This window comes from Aphelocoma coerulescens, unplaced genomic scaffold (assembly GCF_041296385.1).
Source record: "Aphelocoma coerulescens isolate FSJ_1873_10779 unplaced genomic scaffold, UR_Acoe_1.0 HiC_scaffold_140, whole genome shotgun sequence".
NCBI classification, from domain to species: Eukaryota; Metazoa; Chordata; class Aves; order Passeriformes; family Corvidae; genus Aphelocoma; species Aphelocoma coerulescens.
Window position 1 is genome coordinate 147835 of NW_027183492.1, and position 17178 is coordinate 165012.

At 67.7% G+C, this 17178-nt stretch overlaps 2 protein-coding genes across 2 annotated transcripts; one reads left to right on the forward strand and one right to left on the reverse strand.

Annotated features, from left to right (window-relative positions):
* Positions 1-1544: 1544 nt before the first annotated feature.
* Positions 1545-12867, forward strand: CFB (complement factor B). The gene is made up of 18 exons (XM_068998638.1): positions 1545-1694; positions 1977-2210; positions 2814-2999; positions 3541-3720; positions 4266-4361; positions 4663-4799; positions 5836-5974; positions 7555-7707; positions 8413-8514; positions 9034-9177; positions 9568-9665; positions 9759-9876; positions 10140-10290; positions 10394-10470; positions 10690-10793; positions 11364-11496; positions 11688-11737; positions 11983-12867. The coding sequence occupies exons 1-18, from the start codon at positions 1649-1651 to the stop codon at positions 12127-12129; spliced, it is 2295 nt and encodes a 764-aa protein (XP_068854739.1). The 5' UTR covers positions 1545-1648; the 3' UTR covers positions 12130-12867.
* Positions 12868-12875: 8 nt separating this feature from the next.
* On the reverse strand, positions 12876-17141 carry NELFE (negative elongation factor complex member E). The gene is given in 11 exon segments (XM_068998630.1): positions 12876-12973; positions 13059-13161; positions 13247-13301; positions 14333-14477; positions 15058-15160; positions 15162-15198; positions 15511-15545; positions 15664-15738; positions 16211-16356; positions 16836-16908; positions 16997-17141. Coding segments are annotated over 11 exon segments (930 nt in total). The 5' UTR covers positions 17072-17141; the 3' UTR covers positions 12876-12890.
* Positions 17142-17178: the final 37 nt, after the last annotated feature.

Here is a 17178-nt window from a genome sequence, read left to right on the forward strand (position 1 = left end):
AGGGCCACCCCGCCCGGCCGGAGCGGCCGAGGGTCGCGCCCCTCGGCGACATCGGGAGCCGGGACGCGTCCGGGGACACCGAGGACAGCGAGAGCCGCGGTGAGGGGACAGCTGGGGACAGGGGAGGGGCTCTGGGGACACGCAGGGACCCCGTGTCCAGCGCTGTCCCTCTCCGTGTCCCCTCCCCAGGTTGGGGACGCTCGGAGGAGCTGCGGGAGCCGCTGTAGCGCCGGGGCTGTCCCCGGCTCGCTGTCCCCGTGTCCCCCCGGTGTCGCCGGGTCCCTGTCGCGCTGTGCCCGCCCTGCTCCCGTGTCCCCGTGTCCCCATCCCGACTGTCCCCTCCTCGTCCCCGCCCCGTCCCCGCGTCCCTCTCCTGTCCCCGATGTCCCCAATAAAGGTGGAAGCAGCAGCGTCCCCGTCCTCGTCCCCTGGGGACACCGAGGGGGCACCGGGGGGGGGTCCCTTCCCCTGGTGGCAGCGCCAAGAGAGGGGACAGGGAGGTGGCGGGGCTTGGACTGGGGACATCGGCGGGGACAGGACGGCGGTGCCGCTCCTCGGGGACATTCCCAGCTCGGGGACAGCGGTGCCTCCTCTTGGGGACATCCCGGGCTCGGTGTCCCCTCCCGGGGGGGGGTCAGCGGCTGCCCCCCCGCCCCTGTGTCCCCGCTGTCCCCGCTGTCGCCGTTGCCGTGGTGACGGGGGTGGCGAAATCGGCCGCAAACCGCGCAAAATCCGTCAAAAATCACTCGAGATCGCCCCCAAATCACCACAAAAGTCACCCGAAAATCACCCCAAAAAACGCCTCAGATCGCCCCCAAATCACCACAAAAATCACCCGAAAATCACCCCAAAAAACGCCTCAGATCGCCTCAAAATCGGACAGAAATCGTTCACGAATCGCCCCGAAACGCCCCAAAATCCCTCAAAAATCCCTCGGGGACCCCCAAATCCCCTCGGGAGGCCCCAGATGGGAGGAGCTGGGGACTGGGGACATCAGAGCCATTTTTGGGGACATCACAACCATTTTTGGGGACATCACAGCCATTTTTGTCCCCCCCAGGCGCGTTTTTGGGGAGTTGAGGAAGTTTCTGAGTCCCCTGAAGCGTTTTTGGGGTCATAAAGGGGACTTTTTGTTCCTCGGGGCGTTTTTTTGGAGCATTAAAGTTGTTTTTGTGCCCCCTGGGGCGGTTTTTGCGACATTAAAGGATTATTTCGTGCCCCCCCCCCCCCTTCCCCGGTGAGTTTTTTGGGTCATTAAAGGTATTTTTGGGGACATTCCAAGCGTTTCCTGGGGACATTCCCGGCCTTCTTGGGGACATTCCAGCCGTTTTGGGGGACATCGGAGCCACTTCTGGCCCCCCCCGGGTGCATTTTTGGGGCCGTTCGGGGCATTTTCGGGGCCGTGGAAGCCGCGTTCGGCCCCCCCCGCGGGGCCCCCGCTGTCCCCTCGGTCACGGCCCCGGCCCTTGACCCCCTCCCCCCCCCCCCCCCACCCCGTGACTTCCCGGACACCGCGGGGTGGGGGAGGGGGGGGTTTGTAACCCCCCCCCAGGACACCGGGCCGGACACTCGGACAGCCGGACACAGGGACAGCCGGACACTCGGACCCCAGTCGGACCCTCGGCGCTGGACACTCGGACCTTCAGCCATGGCCGGAGCTGTCCTGGGGCTGCTGCTGCTGCCCCTGGTCCTCGGTCAGTGAGTGACCCCCCGGGGACCCCCAGAGACCCCCCTGGACACCCCAAACCGGCCCCACAGGGACCCCTGAGACCCCAGAGTGACCCAGAGTGACCCACAGCCCCCTGGACACCCCAAACCGGCCCCACAGGGACCCCTGAGACCCCAGAGTGACCCAGAGTGACCCCCAGGGAGCCCACACCCGACCCACGATGACCCGCGGGACCCCCCCCGGGACCCTCACCTGCCCCCCAATGACCACCGGGACCCCCCCCACTGACTGTCCCCTCGCCCCCCAGGTGTCCCCTCGCCCCCCCCGGCCGCCCCCCCGCCCTCGCTGCCCCCCCCGCGCTGTGACCCCTCGCTGGCGCCGATCTCGGGGGGCCGGGGGGAGCTGGTGGCGGGGGGGGAGGTGCTGCTCTACCGCTGCCCCCCCGGCACCGCCCCCGCCCCCACCGCGCTGCGCCGCTGCGGCCCCGACGGCAGCTGGGACCCCCTGCCCGGGGGCGGCACCGAGCCCCCCCGCTGCCAAGGTGGGGCTGGGGGGCGCTGGGGGGGGAATGGGGGGGGTCCCAGGTGTGGGGGGGGGAGTGTTTGGGAGGGGTCCTTGCGGTCGTCGGGGCGTCCCGGGGCTTCCAGGGGCTTTGGGGGTCCCGGGGGATTCGCGGGAGGGGTCCCAGGGAGTTCTCGGTGTTGTGGGGGGGGGGTCCCGGTGGGTTGGGGGTCCCGGGGGGGCTCCCGGTGGTTGCCGGGGGTGTTCCCGGTGGGTTGGGGGTCCCGGCGGGGCTCCCGGTGGGTTGGGGGTTCCGGTGGTTGCCGGGGGGTGTTCCCGGTGGGTTGGGGGTCCCGGCGGGGCTCCCGGTGGGTTGGGGGTCCCGGGGGGGCTCCCGGTGGGTTGGGGGTTCCGGGGGGTGTTCCCGGTGTGTTGGGGGTCCTGGGAGGGGCTCCCGGGGGGTTTGGAGTTCCCGGGGGCTGTTCCCGGTGGGTTGGGGGTCCCGGGGGGGCTCCCGGTGGGTTGGGGGTGCCGGTGGTTGCCGGGGGGTGTTCCCGGTGGGTTGGGGGTCCCGGGGGGGCTCCCGGTGGGTTGGGGGTCCCGGGGGGCTCCCGGTGGTCTCAGCCCCCGCTCCCGCCCCCAGCCGTGTGGTGCCCGGCGCCGCTGGAGTTCGAGCAGGGCTGGTTTTGGCCGCGGGGGGGGCGGCACGCCCCGGGCTCGGTGCTGCGCTACGGCTGCGCGGGGGGGTTCACCCTGCGCGGCCCCCCCGAGCGGCGCTGCGGGGCCGGGGGGCGCTGGGAGGGGCCCGACCCCGTCTGCGACGATGGATGTAAGGGGGGGGGGGATGTGGGGAGGGGTCCTGGGGGGCCAAGGTGGCATTGGGAGGTCTTGGGGGGGGTCCTGGGGGGGGTCTGAGGGCTCCTGGGGGGGCCCCGGTGGGGTTCGGGAGGGTCCCACGGGGGTTTCGGGGGTGTTTTGGGGTGTTCTGGGTGTTTTTGGGGTGTTTTTGGGGTGGTTTTGGGGTGGTTCTTGGGTGGTTTTGGGTGGGTTTTGGTGGTTTTGGTGTTTTTTGGTGGTTTTGGGTGGGTTTGCGGTGGTTTTGGGTGGTTTAGGGTGGTTTTTGGGTGTTTTTTGGGGTGATTTTGGTGTTTTTTAGTGGTTTTGGGTGGTTTTGGTGTTTTTTTGGGTGGTTTTGGGGTGGTTTTGGTGGTTTTGGGGTGGTTTTGGGGTAGGTTTTGGGTGGTTTTGGTGTTTTTTTGGGTGGTTTTGGGGTGGTTTTGGTGGTTTTGGGGTGGTTTTGGGGTAGGTTTTGGGTGGTTTTGGTGGTTTTTTGGGTGGTTTTGTGGCTCTGACCCCCCCCGTCCCCCCAGCCGGTGACTGCCCGGCCCCGGCCGTGCCCCCGGGGGCGTCCATGGAGGGGTCGCGGGCCCGGTTCGGCGTGGAGGGGGTGGTTCGGTTCCGGTGCCGCCCGGGGCTGCAGCTGGTGGGCTCGGCCGAGCGCCGCTGCCTCGAGGGGGGGGCGTGGAGCGGCACCGAGCCCCGGTGCCGAGGTGAGGGGGGGTCCGGGGATCCCGGGGGGGCCGGGGGGGACAGAGGGACCGGGGGTTCGGGGGGTTCGGGGGGTTCGGGGGGGTTCTGGAGCGGCACCGAGCCCCGTGCAGAGGTGAGGGGGGGTCCCGGGGGGGCCGGGGGGGACAGAGGGACCGGGGGTTCGGGGGGGCTCGGGGGGGGTTCGGGGGGGTTCTGGAGCGGCAGCGAGCCCCGTGCAGAGGTGAGGGGGGGTCTGGGGGGTCCCGGGGGGGCCGGGGGGGACAGAGGGACCGGGGGTTCTGGGGGGTTCGGGGGGCTCGGGGGGGTTCGGGGGGTTCTGGAGCGGCACCGAGCCCCGGTCCCGAGGTGAGGGGGGGTCTGGGGGGTCCCGGGGGGTCCGGGGGGGGACAGAGGGACCGGGGGTCCCGGGGGTGCTGAGCCCCAGTGATGGAATGAGGGTCTGGGGGCACCGGGGGGGGGGGAGGTTCCGGGGGGCTCTGAGCCCCGAGGGTGCTGCCAGGGGGGGTCCCGGGGGTGACCCCGTGTCCCCCCCGTGTCCCCCCAGACCCCAACGCCTTCGACATCCCCGAGGACGTGGCCGAGGCGTTCCTGGCGTCCCTCACCCAGACCGTGGAGGCGGCCGAGGCCAACCGCAGCCATGGTGGGGGTCCCGGGGGTCCCGGGGGGGTCCGGAGGGGGTCACTGGGGGCTCCCGGAGCCTTTTGGGGACGGTTCCCCCCCACAGGGAGGGGCTCTGAGGGGCCCCGAGGGTCCCGGTGGGTCTGGGGGGGTCCCGAGGGGTCCTGGGGGGAGGGGGAGGGTCCCGGTGGTCTCAGCCCCCTCCCCCCAGACCCAATGCTGAGGGTCCCTGAGGGTCCCTGTGGGTCTGGGGGGCTCCGATGGGTCTCGGGGGGTTCCGGGGCTGTCTCGGGGGGGTCTCAGGGTGGTCGCGGCCCCCCCAGACCCCACGCTGAAGCGGCGGATCCGGCTGGAGGCGGGCGCGGCCCTGAACGTGTTCCTGGTGCTCGACGCCTCGCGCAGCGTCAGCCCCCGCGACTACGAGGACGCGCGGAGCGCGCTCAGCGAGCTCGTGGAGAAGGTGGCACCCCCAGAAACGCCGAGAACACCCCCAAAAACCCCCCCGGGGACCCCAGAAACGCCAAAAACACCCCCAAAAACCCCCCCGGGGACCCCAGAAACGCCAAAAATACCCCCCAAAACTACCCTAGAAACGCCAAAATCACCCCCAAAAAAACCCCAAGGACCTCAGAAACACCAAAAAAATCCCCCAAAACCCCCCAAAACTACCCTAGAAACGCCAAAAACACCCCAAACCCCCCTGGGGACCCCAGAAACGCCGAAAACACCGCAAAAAAAAAAACCCAAGGACCTCAGAAACATCAAAAAACCCCCCAAACTACCCCAAAAATGCCGAAAACGCCCCAAAACCCACCCCCGGCGACCTCAGAAACGCCAAAAACACCCCCCAAAAAAACCGCCAAGGACCTCAGAAACACCAAAAACACCCCAAAAATACCCCAGAAACGCTGAAAACACCCCAAAACCCCACCCCGGGGACCTCAGAAACACCAAAAACACCCCCCAGAACCCCAAAACCACCCCAGAAACACCAGAAAGCCACACCAGGAACCCCAAAAAACATCCTGGGAACTCGAACCCCCCCTCGAAAACATCACGGGAAAGCTCTAAGAGCCCCCAAAGCACCCAGGGAACCCCAAACCCACCCCAAAACCCCGAAATCCCTTCCAGGCTCCCTCCAAATCCCCTCTGGGAGCCCCAAAATCCCCTTTAAATCCCCCAAATCCCCTCAGAGACCCCAAATCCCCTCAGAGCCCCCCACATCCCTTCTACCGCCCCCAAATCCCCTCAGAGCCCCCCAAATCCCTTCTACCGCCCCTAAACTCCCCTCAGAGCCCCCCAAATCCCTTCTACCGCCCCCAAATCCCTTCTACCGCCCCCAAATCCCCTCAGAGCCCCCCAAATCCCTTCTACCGCCCCATAACCCTCCCCGGGAGCCCCCAAACCCCTTCTCCCCTCTCCCAAATCCCCCGTAAACCCCCCCAGACTCCTCTGGAGACCCCCCCGAGCCCCTCTGAGCCCCCCGTTTCCCGCAGATCGCCAGCTATGGGGCGGCCCCGCGCTATGGGGTGATCACGTTCGGGTCGCAGGCGCGGGTGGTGCTGAGCCCCACGGAGCCGCGGGCGGCCGACAGCGCCTGGGTCCGGGAGCAGCTCGAGGGGCTGCCCCTGGAAGGTGGGGGGTTTGGGGGGTTCCTGGGGGGGATTTGGGGCAGATTTGGGGGGTCCTGGGGGGAATTTGGGGGAGATTTGGGGGCTCTGGGGGTCCCGGGAATGGGGTCCGGGAGCAGCTCGAGGGGCTGCCCCTGGAAAGTGGGGGGTTTGGGGGGTTCCTGGGGGGGATTTGGGGCAGATTTGGGGGGTCGTGGGGGGATTTGGGGCAGATTTGGGGGGTCCTGGGGGGAATTTGGGGGGTCCTGGGGGGATTTGGGGCAGATTTGGGGGGTCCTGGGGGGAATTTGGGGCAGATTTGGGGGGTCTGGGGGTCCCGGGAATGGGGTCCGGGAGCAGCTCGAGGGGCTGCCCCTGGAAAGTGGGGGGTTTGGGGGGTCCTGGGGGGGATTTGGGGGGTCCTGGGGGGATTTGGGGCAGATTTGGGGGGTCTGGGGGTCCCGGGAATGGGGTCCGGGAGCAGCTCGAGGGGCTGCCCCTGGAAGGTGGGGGGTTTTGGGGGTCCTGGGGGGGATTTGGGGGGGTCCTGGGGGGATTTGGGGCAGATTTGGGGGGTCGTGGGGGGATTTGGGGCAGATTTGGGGGGTCCTGGGGGGAATTTGGGGGAGATTTGGGGGCTCTGGGGGTCCCGGGAATGGGGTCCGGGAGCAGCTCGAGGGGCTGCCCCTGGAAGGTGGGGGGTTTGGGGGGGTCCTGGGGGGGATTTGGGGCAGATTTGGGGGTCCTGGGGGGATCTGGGGAGTCCTGGGGGGGATTTGGGGCAGATTTGGGGGTCCTGGGGGGATCTGGGGAGTCCTGGGGGGGATTTGGGGCAGATTTGGGGGTCCTGGGGGGATGTGGGGAGTCCTGGGGGGGCCTTGGGGGGATTTGGGGGTCCCGGGAACGGGGTCCAGGAGCGGCTCGAGGGGCTGCCCCTGGAAGGTGGGGGGGTTTGGGGGTCCTGGGGGGCCTTGGGGGGTCCTGGGGGGGATTTGGGGCAGATTTGGGGGGTCCTGGGGGGATTTGGGGGAGATTTGGGGGCTCTGGGGGTCCCGGGAATGGGGTCTGGGAGCAGCTCGAGGGGCTGCCCCTGGAAGGTGGGGGTCCTGGGGGGCCTTGGGGGGTCCTGGGGGGTTTGGGGGGGATTTGGGGGGTCCTGGGGGGATTTGGGGGGTTCTGGGGAGGTTTTGGGGTCTCTGTGCGTTCTGTGTGGGTTTGGGGGGGGCTCTTGGGGTCTCTGTGGGTTTTGGGGGTCTCTGTGTGTTCTGTGTGGGTTTGGGGGGTTTCTGGGGGGGGGGGGGATTTTGGGGGTCTCTGCGTTCCGTGTGGGTTTGGGGGGGGTTCTGGGGGGGTTTTGGGGTCTCTGTGTGTTCTGTGGGGTCTCTGTGTGGCTTTGGGGGGTTTCTGGGGGGGGGGGGGATTTTGGGGGTCTCTGCGTTCCGTGTGGGTTTGGGGGGGTTCTGGGGTCTCTGTGTGTTCTGTGTGGGTTTGGGGGGTTTCTGGGGGGGGGATTTTGGGGGTCTCTGCGTTCCGTGTGGGTTTGGGCGGGGGAAAGCTCTGGGGTTTTTTTTTTGGGGGGTCTCCCTGACCCCCCCGCGCCCCCAGCCCACTCCCAGGCCCCCGGCACGAACCTGGCCGGGGCGCTGCGGGCCGTGTACGAGCTCCTGGTGCAGCAGGAACGGGCGGAGCAGCTGCGGGGGCTGCGGCCCGCCCCGGTCACCAACAGCACCCGGCACGTCATCGTCATCATGACCGACGGTGGGGACCCCCCCGGGACCCCCAAACCGCCCCCCGGGACCCGCCAGGACCCCCCCGAAACCCCCACGGGGCTCCCCAGGAATCCCCCATTGGGACCGCCCCAAATCCCCTGGGACCCCTTAATTCCTCAGAATCCCCCTGGGAGCCCCGAAATCCCCTGGGACCCCTTAAATTCCTCAGAATCTGCCACTGGGACCTCCCCAAATCCCCTGGGACCCCTTAAATTCTTGTGAATCCCCGTGGGACGCCCCGAAATCCCCTTGGGAATCCCCCAAATCTCCCTTGGGACCCACTGGGACCGCCCCAAATCCCCTGGGACCCTTTAAATTCTTCAGAATCTCCCACTGGGACCTCCCCAAATCCCCTTGGGACCCCTTAAATTCCTCAGAATCCCCCTGGGATGCCCCGAAATCCCCTGGGACCCCTTAAATTCCTCAGAACCCCCCTGGGACCCCCTGGAAATCCCCTTGGGAATCCCCCAAATCTCCCTTGGGACCCCCCAGGAATCCCCCACTGGGACCTCCCCAGATCCCCTGGGACCCCTAAATTCCTCTGAATCCCCGAGACCCCCTGGGAATCCCCCAAATCTCCCTTGGGACCCCCCTCCCCAAACGTTCTGGTGTTCCCCCAAGTCCTCCCCGGGACCCTCTGGGACCCCTCCCCAAACTCCCTGGGAGCCCCTAAATCCCCCCCGTGCCCCCCCAGGCCAAGCCAACATGGGGGGGTCGCCGGTGCCCGTCCTGCACCAGATCCGGGAGCTGCTGAGCATCGGGAGAGACCCCCAGAACGACCGCGAGGATTTCCTGGGTGGGGTCTGGGGGTCCTGGGGGGTCCTGGGGATATCTTGGTGTGCTGGGGGATGTTTTGAGAAGGTTGGGGGGTTTTTTTGGGGTACTTTAGGGTGCTGGGGGGTGTGTTCTGGTGGGTTTTGGGGGTATAAGGGGGTGGTTTTGGGGTGTTTTTTGGGTATTTTGGGGTTCTCTGACCCTTCCCCCTCCCCATTTGCCCTTGTCCCAGAGGTTTACACCTTCGGGGTGGGGGACTTGGGGTGGTTTGGGGTATTTTAGGGTGCTGTGGGGTGTTCTGGTGGGTTTTGGGGGTATTTGAGGGTGGTTTTGGGGTATTTTTTGGGTACTTTAGGGTGCCCTGATACCCCCGTTTCCTCCCCCCAGACATTTACACCTTTGGGCTGGGGGATTTGGGGTGGTTTTGGGTATTTTAGGGTGCTGGGGGTTGTTCTGGTGGGTTTTGGGGGTATTTGGGGGTGGTTTTGGGGTATTTTTGGGTACTTTAGGGTGCCCTGACCCCCCTGTTTCCTCCCCCCAGACGTTTACGCCTTCGGGCTGGGGGAGGACGCCGGCGACCACGGCGAGCTCCTGAACGCGCTGGCGTCGCACAAGGCGGGGGAGCAGCACGTGTTCTTCCTGAGGGGCACCGAGGAGCTGCAGGAGGTGTTCCACCGCATGATCGGTACCCGGAGACCCCAAAAACACCCCAAAAACACCCCAAAAACACCCCCAAAACCCCCCAGAACCCCCGGAGCCCCCCAGGGGAGCAGCACGTGTTCCTCCTGAGGGGCACCGAGGAGCTGCAGGAGGTGTTCCACCGCATGATCGGTACCCAAACACCCCCGAGTCACCCCAAAATCAGCCCCGCGACCTTCAAACATCCCCCCAAACTGCCCTGGGACCCCCAAACCTCCCCCAGACCCCAAAACCCCCAAGGAGTTCATCCTGAGGAGGCTCTCGCACCGCTACCGGGGGACCCCAAAATCATCCCAAGGACCCCCAAAATCCCATCAGGACCTCCCCAAGAGCCTCTCAGGATCCCCTAAAACCCCTCCCCGTGCCCCCCCCCCAGATGAGAGCTCCACCCTGGACCTGTGCGGGGTCAGCCTGGAGTTCTCCAAGGCCGAGGAGCGCGAGAGGAACCCCTGGGAGGTGACGGTGACAGTGACGGTGAGGAGGGGGTCCAGGGGGGGCTGAGGGGGGGTCCCAGGAGTTTTTTGGGGCCCCCTCTGACCCTTCCCTCCTCCTTTCCCCCCCCCACAGCGGCCCGGGCGGGGCCAGGAGCGCTGCCAGGGGTCACTCGTGTCCCCCTACTTCGTGCTGACCGCTGCCCACTGCTTCACCCTGGAGGACCAGCCGGCCTGGCTGGGCGTGGACATCGGTCAGGGGGGCCTGGGGACACCTGGGGACACCCCTGAATGGGCTGGGGACACCCCCAATGGCCTGGGGACTCCCTAAAACCCTGGGGACCCCCCCAAAACCCCGACGTCCCCCCCCCAAAGCCCCCCCCGGCACAGCCGACCCTGCACCCCTGGGGGGACCCCCGAGCTCGGGGTCACCTCTGTGTCCCCCGCGTCCCCCCGGCTCGGGGGGCTCGTGGGGGTCCCCGGCAGCCCCCCCTGAGCCCCTCCGTGTCCCCCCCAGGCCTGCGGGAGCGCCGGGGGGTGGCGGGGCTGTTCCTGCACCCCGAGTTCCGCCTGGGCGCTCGGCGCGACCGCGGCGTCCCCGAGTTCTACGACTTCGACGTGGCCCTGGTGCAGCTGGACCGGGCCGTGCCCCCCTCGCCCACCCACCGGTGAGGGGTCTGGGGGGGCTCGGGGGGGGGGGTTCTGAGGGGTCTCGGGGGGGGTTTTTGGGGTGCTGACCCCACCCCCCCCCCCTCTGTGCCCCCTCCCCAGCCCCATCTGCATCCCCTGCACCGAGGGGGCGTCGCGGGCGCTGCGGCTGCCGGAGAGGAGCTCCTGCCAGGACCACCGTGAGCCCCCCCGAGACCCCCCGGGACCCCCCAGACCCACAGAAACCCCCCCAGACCCAAATAGGGCCCCCAACCCCCCCAAAACACCCCCACAGTGCCTGGGAAGCTCCCCCGGGACCCCCCCCAGCTGTTCCCTGTCCCTTCCTGCCCCTCCCTGGGACCCCTCCCCCCCAATTCCCTGCCCCTCCAGGACCCCCCTGACCCCCCCGTGCCCCCCAGGCCGCCTCCTGCTGCCCCCCAAGAACGTCGAGGCGTTTTTCCTGTCCCCCCGCAGCGGCGCGGGGCTGCAGCGGCAGAAGGTGCTGCTCAAGCTGGGGGACCAGGTGGGGACGTGCGACACCCCCGCGTCCGTCTGTCCCCTCCCTGTGTCCGTCTGTTCCCTCCCTGTGTCCATCTGTCACCGCCTGCATCCGTCTGCCCTCTCCCTGTGTCCGTCTGTCCCCTCCCTGTGTCCGTCTGTCCCCTCCCTGTGTCCATCTGTCACCACCTGCATCCGTCTGCCCTCTCCCTATGTCCGTCTGTCCCCTCCCTGTGTCCGTCTGTCCCTGTCTGTCCCTGTGTCCCTATGTCCATCTGTCCATGCTGACTCCGTGTCCTCGTGGTCCTTTGTCCCCCTCTGTCCCTACTGACCTCTGCTGTCCCCCCTGTGTCCCCTCAGTCCCTGCTGTCCCCTCTGTCCCCCCGTGTCCCCTCGGTGTCCCTGCTGACCCCTGCTGTCCCCTCTGTCCCTGCTGTCCCCTCTGTCCCCTGCTGACCCCTCTGTCCCCTGCTGTCCCCTCTGTCTCCTGCTGTCCCCTCTGTCCCCTGCTGTCCCCTCTGTCCCTGCTGTCCCCTTGCTGTCCCCTCGGTGTCCCCTCTGTCCCCTCTGACCGCTGCTGTCCCCCCGTGTCCAGCGGGCTCTGTGTGAGGCCGACGCCCTCCGGGCCGCCCCCTACGCCAACGTGACCTCTCTGGACGATGTGGTCACCCCCCGGTTCCTGTGCTCGGGGGGCACCGAGCCCCAGGTGGACCCCAACGCCTGCCCCGGTACGCACCAGTACAAACCAGTCCCAACTGGTACAGACCGGAATAAACCGGTCTGAGCCACCACAAACCACCACAGCCTCCCCGGAAAAGCCCCACACTGACCCCAAAGGGGTCCCAGGGCCTCGTCCCTTCACCCAGTTCATCCCAGTTTGTCCCAGTGCCTCCCAGTCCATCCCAGTTTCCCCCCGCAGGCGACTCCGGCGGCCCTGTCATTGTCACCTGGGGGAAGCGACACTTCCAGGTCAGCGGGGACACGGCGGGGGCACTGGGGGGACACTGGGGTGGGCACTGGGGTGGGCACTGGGGGGGTCTGGGGGAACTGGGGGGACACTGGGGGGGTCTGGGGGCACTGGGATGGACACTGGGACAAACTGGTGGTCCCAGGTGTGGGACTGACCGGCTGGGGCGTGGTCCCTGACCCCCAGGTGAGCCCTGGCTGTGTGTGGTCAGCTCTGGGCGTGGCCACTGACCGCCGGGTGCCCGCAGGTGGGCGTGGTCAGCTGGGGCGTGGTGCCCGTGTGCCGCCAGGGCCGGGCGCAGTCCCACGCCCGCGACTTCCACATCAGCGTCTTCGAGGTGCTGCCCTGGCTGCGCGAGCGCCTGCGCGACGAGGACCTGGGCTTCCTGCCCTGAGCCGGAACCGGCCGGACACGGCCGGACACACCCTGGAACTACCCCGGAATCACCTTGGACACAGCTGGACACAGCCAGATATCCGTGGAACCACCCTGGACGCAGCTGGATATAGCCAAATACCCCTGGAACTACCCTGGACACAGCCAGACACGGCCAGATACCCCTGGAACCACCCTGGACGCAGCTGGACATGGCAAAGTAGCCCTGGAACCAGCCTGGACACAGCTGGACACGGCCAGATACGCCTGGAACCGCCCTGGACACAACCAGACATGACCAGATACTCCTGGAGCTACCCTGGACACAGCTGGACACAGCCACATACCCCTGGAACCACCCTGGACACAGCTAGACATGGTCAGATACCCCTGGAACCACCCTGGACACAACTGGACACAGCTGGACGCGTCCAGACACACCTGGGGACGCCTGGACACGGCCTGCACCCAGCTGGACCCACCTGGACACGCCCTGGACACGCCCTCCCCCCTCCGGTGTCACCGAGCACCCGGCACCAGTGGGACCCGGGAGGATCCAGGAGGTCCCCCGGGTGTCCCTGGTGTGTCCCCAGGTCCCCCTGGTGACAATAAACGGGTCCCTGTCCCCCCCGGGTGTCCCCAGCTCCCCCCGGTGACAATAAACGGGTCCCTGTCCCCCCCGGGTGTCCCCAGTTCCCCCCCGGTGACAATAAACGGGTCCCTGTCCCCCCCGGGTGTCCCCCCGAGCTGACCACGACCCCGCCGTGTCCGTGCCGCCCTTTATTGTCCCCCGAACAGGTCCTCGTTGTACACCACCTGCGAGCGCTTGTCCCGGTGCGAGCCCTTGGCACTGTTCTTCACGGCTGGGGAGGGCACGGGCGGGGTCAGGCGGGCGGGGCCACCCCAGGGACCCCCCCCAGAGACCCCCGGGAGCGCCCCCAGACTCACCCAGGGACCCCCAGAGCGACTTCCCGGTGGCGGCGTCCAGCATGGGCTGCTTGCGGGCGATGCTGACCTTGAGCTGCACGTCCTGGACCACGGCCCCGTTCAGCTGCGGGGGAGGGGGAGGGGGTCAGCGGGGCAGGGACCCCTCCCCGGGACCCCCAAAACCCGCCCCAAACCCAGCCCGGCCCCACCTCGGCCATGGCCTGGTCGGCCGACTCCATCTTCTCGTAGGTGACGAAGGCGCAGCTGAGGGGACAGAGGGAGGCGGAGCGGGTGGGGCACTCGGGACACGCCCACAAATGGCCACACCCTGTCCTGGCCACACCCACACCTCAATAATTAGCCCTGCCCACTTTGGCCACACCCCTCACAACCACACCCACATCCCGTGGCCACACCCACATTCCCGTGATCACGCCCACATCCACTGACCCCACCCATTCCTAGCTCCGCCTACACCCCATGATCCCACCCACATCCTGTGACGCCACCCATATCCAGTGACCCCACCCACATCTGTTGACCCCACCCACATTCCTGTGACCCCACCCACATCCTGTGACCCCGCCCACATCCCCGTGACCCTACCCACATTCCCATTACCCCACCTTCACCTTGTGATGCCACCCAGATCCTGTGACCACACCCACATTCCTGTGACCACACCCACATCCTATAACCCCACCCATATCCCATGACCCCGCCCACATCCTGTAACCACACCCCCATTCCCGTGATCCTGCCCACCCCATGACCACACCCACATTCAGGGACCCCACCCACATCCAGTGACCCCACCCACATCCAGTGACCTCGCCCACATCCACTGACCACACCCACATCCCTGTGACCACACCCACATCCTGTGGCCACACCCACATTCCCATGACCACACCCACATCCCATAACCCCACCCATATCCAGTGACCCCACCCACATCCAGTGACCACACCCACCCACATCTTGTGACCCCATCCACGTTCCCGTGACCCCATCCATATCCCATGACTCCGCCTACATCCCATGACCCCACCCACCCTTAGCCCCACCCCCACCCTGTGACCCTGCCCCATCCCATGACCCCACCCACCCTTAGCCCCACCCCCATCCTGTGACCCCACCCACATCCCCTGACCCTGCCCACCCTTAGCCCCACCCCCAATGGGCCCCCGCCCCGTTTAGCCCCTCCCCCCACCCACGCCTCCACCCGCTTTGCCACGCCCAAATCAAGGCCCCACCCACTCGTAGCCCCTCCCCCCAGCCCCGGCCCCACCCACTTGCGGGGCGTGTCCATGGAGAGGTCGATGATGGCGCCGAAGGGGCCGAAGGCCGCCCGCAGCAGCTCCGGGCTCAGCTCGGCCCCGTGCACGTAGAGCGTGTTCCCCTTGCGGGGCGGGCGGCGCTCCGGGAACGAGTCCGACCCTGGGGGGCACGGGGGGGGGGGGGGGTTCGAACGGGGACACCCCCGGCACCCCGAAGTTCACAACCCCCTGAGGACCCCCCTCAACCCCACAGGAATTTCCCCCCAAAACCCACTTGGATCCCAAATTGTTCCCCCCGCTCTCAGTGCTTTGGGATTCCCCCTGGGTTTTGGGGTCCCACCCCTGAATTTTGGGGTCCCACCCCCAGGTTTTGGGGTCCCACCCCTGAATTTTGGGTCCCACCCCCGGGTTTTGGGGTCCTCCCCGAATTTTGGGGTCCCATCCCCGGGCTTTGGTGCCCTTGGGTTTTGGACACAGCCCGGATTTGGGGCCACCCCCAGCTTTTAGAGTCCTGCCCCAGGTTTGGGTTCTCCCCCCAGGTTTAGGGTGTTCCCTCAGGTTTTGGGCACCCCAGGTGTTTTTAGCCTCCTCCCCTGGTGTCTTTAGGCACCCCCCAGGGTTTTTAGGCCCTCCCCGAGGTTTTTAAGGCCCCCCCCAGTGTTTTTAGAATCCCCCCTGGGGATTTTAGGCCTCCCTCCAGGTTTTTAGGGCCCCCCCAGTATTTTTAGGGCCCCCCGTACTGCGGAAGGCGCCGTCGCGCTCCCGCCGCTCCTCGGGCTCAGGCTCGGGGTCCCAGTCCAGGCGCCGCTCCCCCCGCTCGGGGGGCTCCCCCCGCGCCCCCCCCCTCGGGCTCCCGCAGCCGGTCAGTGGCGCTGACGAAGCTGGGGGGGCGCGGGAGGGGGTCAGGGGGTCCCCAAAGCCCCCCAGACCCATGGGAGGGTCCCCAAAGCCCCCCAGACCCACGGGTAGGGTCCCCAGAGTCCCCAAAACCCACGAGGGAGTCCCCAGAGCCCCCCAGACCCACGGGGAGGGTCCCCAGAGCCCCCCAGACCCATGGGAGAGTCCCTAAAGCCCCCCAGACCAACGGGGAGGGACCCCAAAGCCCCCCAGACCCACGAGGGGGTCCCCAGAGCCCCCCAGACCCATGGGAGGCTCCCCAAAGCCCCCCAGACCCACGGGGGGGCCCCGCTCACCTCTCGTAGAGCGATTTCCTCTGGGGGCGGCGCGACTGCGGAACGGGAGGGGGTGACTGGGGAGGTCCCAGCATCGGGGGACCCCCAGAACAAACAGGGGGGGTCTCTGCACACCCCAAGCCCCCCATCCCCCCATTTTTGGGGTCTCGGTACCTCCTGGGAGTCGTCGTCGGCCGAGACGCTGCGCTGGAAGGGCTGGAACGTGGGGGTGGGGCCCTTCTCGGGGTCCTGGGGGGGCGAACGGGGTGAGGGGGGGTCCCCAAATATCCCCGGGGTGTCCCCAGGGGTATGGGGGGGGCTGAGAGGCTTTGGGGTGATGGGAGAGGGGGATCCTGGGGGGTTTGAGGGTGTTTCAAGGCCTCCAGGTGGGGGAGAAGGGTCTGGGGGGTCCCCAAGAGGGGTTTGGGGAGGGTCCCTGGGGAGTTTTGGGGGGGTCCCGGGTTGGGGGGGGCACAGGGAGCGTGGGAACGGAGGGAATCCTTTGAGTGGCAGAGAGTGGGGGGGTAACGGGGAGGTTTGGGGGGCCCAGAGGACCCCCGGGGATTTGGGGTGGGGTCACAGGAGTCGGGGGGGCCCTGGGGGGTTTTGGGGAATTGAGAATTGGGGGGGTTGAGGGGGTTGGGTGGCGCTGAGGAGCTCTGGGGAGATCCGGGGGGGTCCCGGGGGTGTCCTGGGGGGGTCCTGGGGGGGAGGGTCCCACCTTGAGCTTGCCCTCGAGCGTCCGGGAGCGTTTGAACCCCGAGTTCTTGTTCTCGGCCTTGATGGCGCTGATGGCGCCGGACTTGACCAGCAGCTTGGCCTGCTCGGTGGCCGTGGCCGTGTCCACGGGGGGCTGGTCCGACATGGCTGGGGGGGGTACGGGGGGGGTCACAGCCCCGGGGGGACCCCGAAGGCCCCTCCCCCACAGAGCAAAGGACAAAGCGCCCACGCGGAGACCCCTCCCCAAAAGGGATCGCAGCGGTTGGGGGCTGCGGGGGGGGGGTCCGGAGCCCTCCCCCCTCCCCGTTTTCTCCCTCCCCATTTTCTCCTTCCCCTCCCCACTTTCTCCTCCCCCTCCCCCATTTTCTCCCCCCTCCCACATTCTCTCCTCCCCCCTCCCCATTTTCTTCCCCCCCATTTTCTCCTCCCCTCCCCCATTTTCTCCTCCCCCTCCCCCATTCTCTCCCCCCTCCCCATTCTCTCCCCTCTCCTCATTTTCTTCCCCCTCCTCATTCTCGCCTCCCCCTCCCCATTTTCTCCTCCCCCCTCCCCATTTTCTCCCTCCTCATTCTCTCCTCCCCCTCCCCATTTTCTCCTCCCCCCTCCCCATTTCTCCCCTCCCTCACAGCGTTTGATGCCGCCCTGAGCGCTGCTCCCGGCCGAGCTCTGCTGCTTCTTCAGCGCCAGCAGCGCCTTTTTCTGCGGGGTGGGAATGGGGGGTGAGAGGGGACGGGAGGGGTTGGGGCCGCTCCAGAGGCCCCCCCCGAGCTCCCCGTTCCGTCCGCACCTTCTTCCGCAGCTTGGCGAAGCGCTTCTGCAGCGCCTCCTCCTCCTCCGTGAGCCCCGGCGGCAGGGTCAGCATGGCGGCGGCGGAGGGGGACACCGGGGGGACACGGGGGGGACACCGGGGGGACACCGGGGGGGACACCAGGGGGACACGGGGGGGACACCGGGGGGACACCGAGCTCA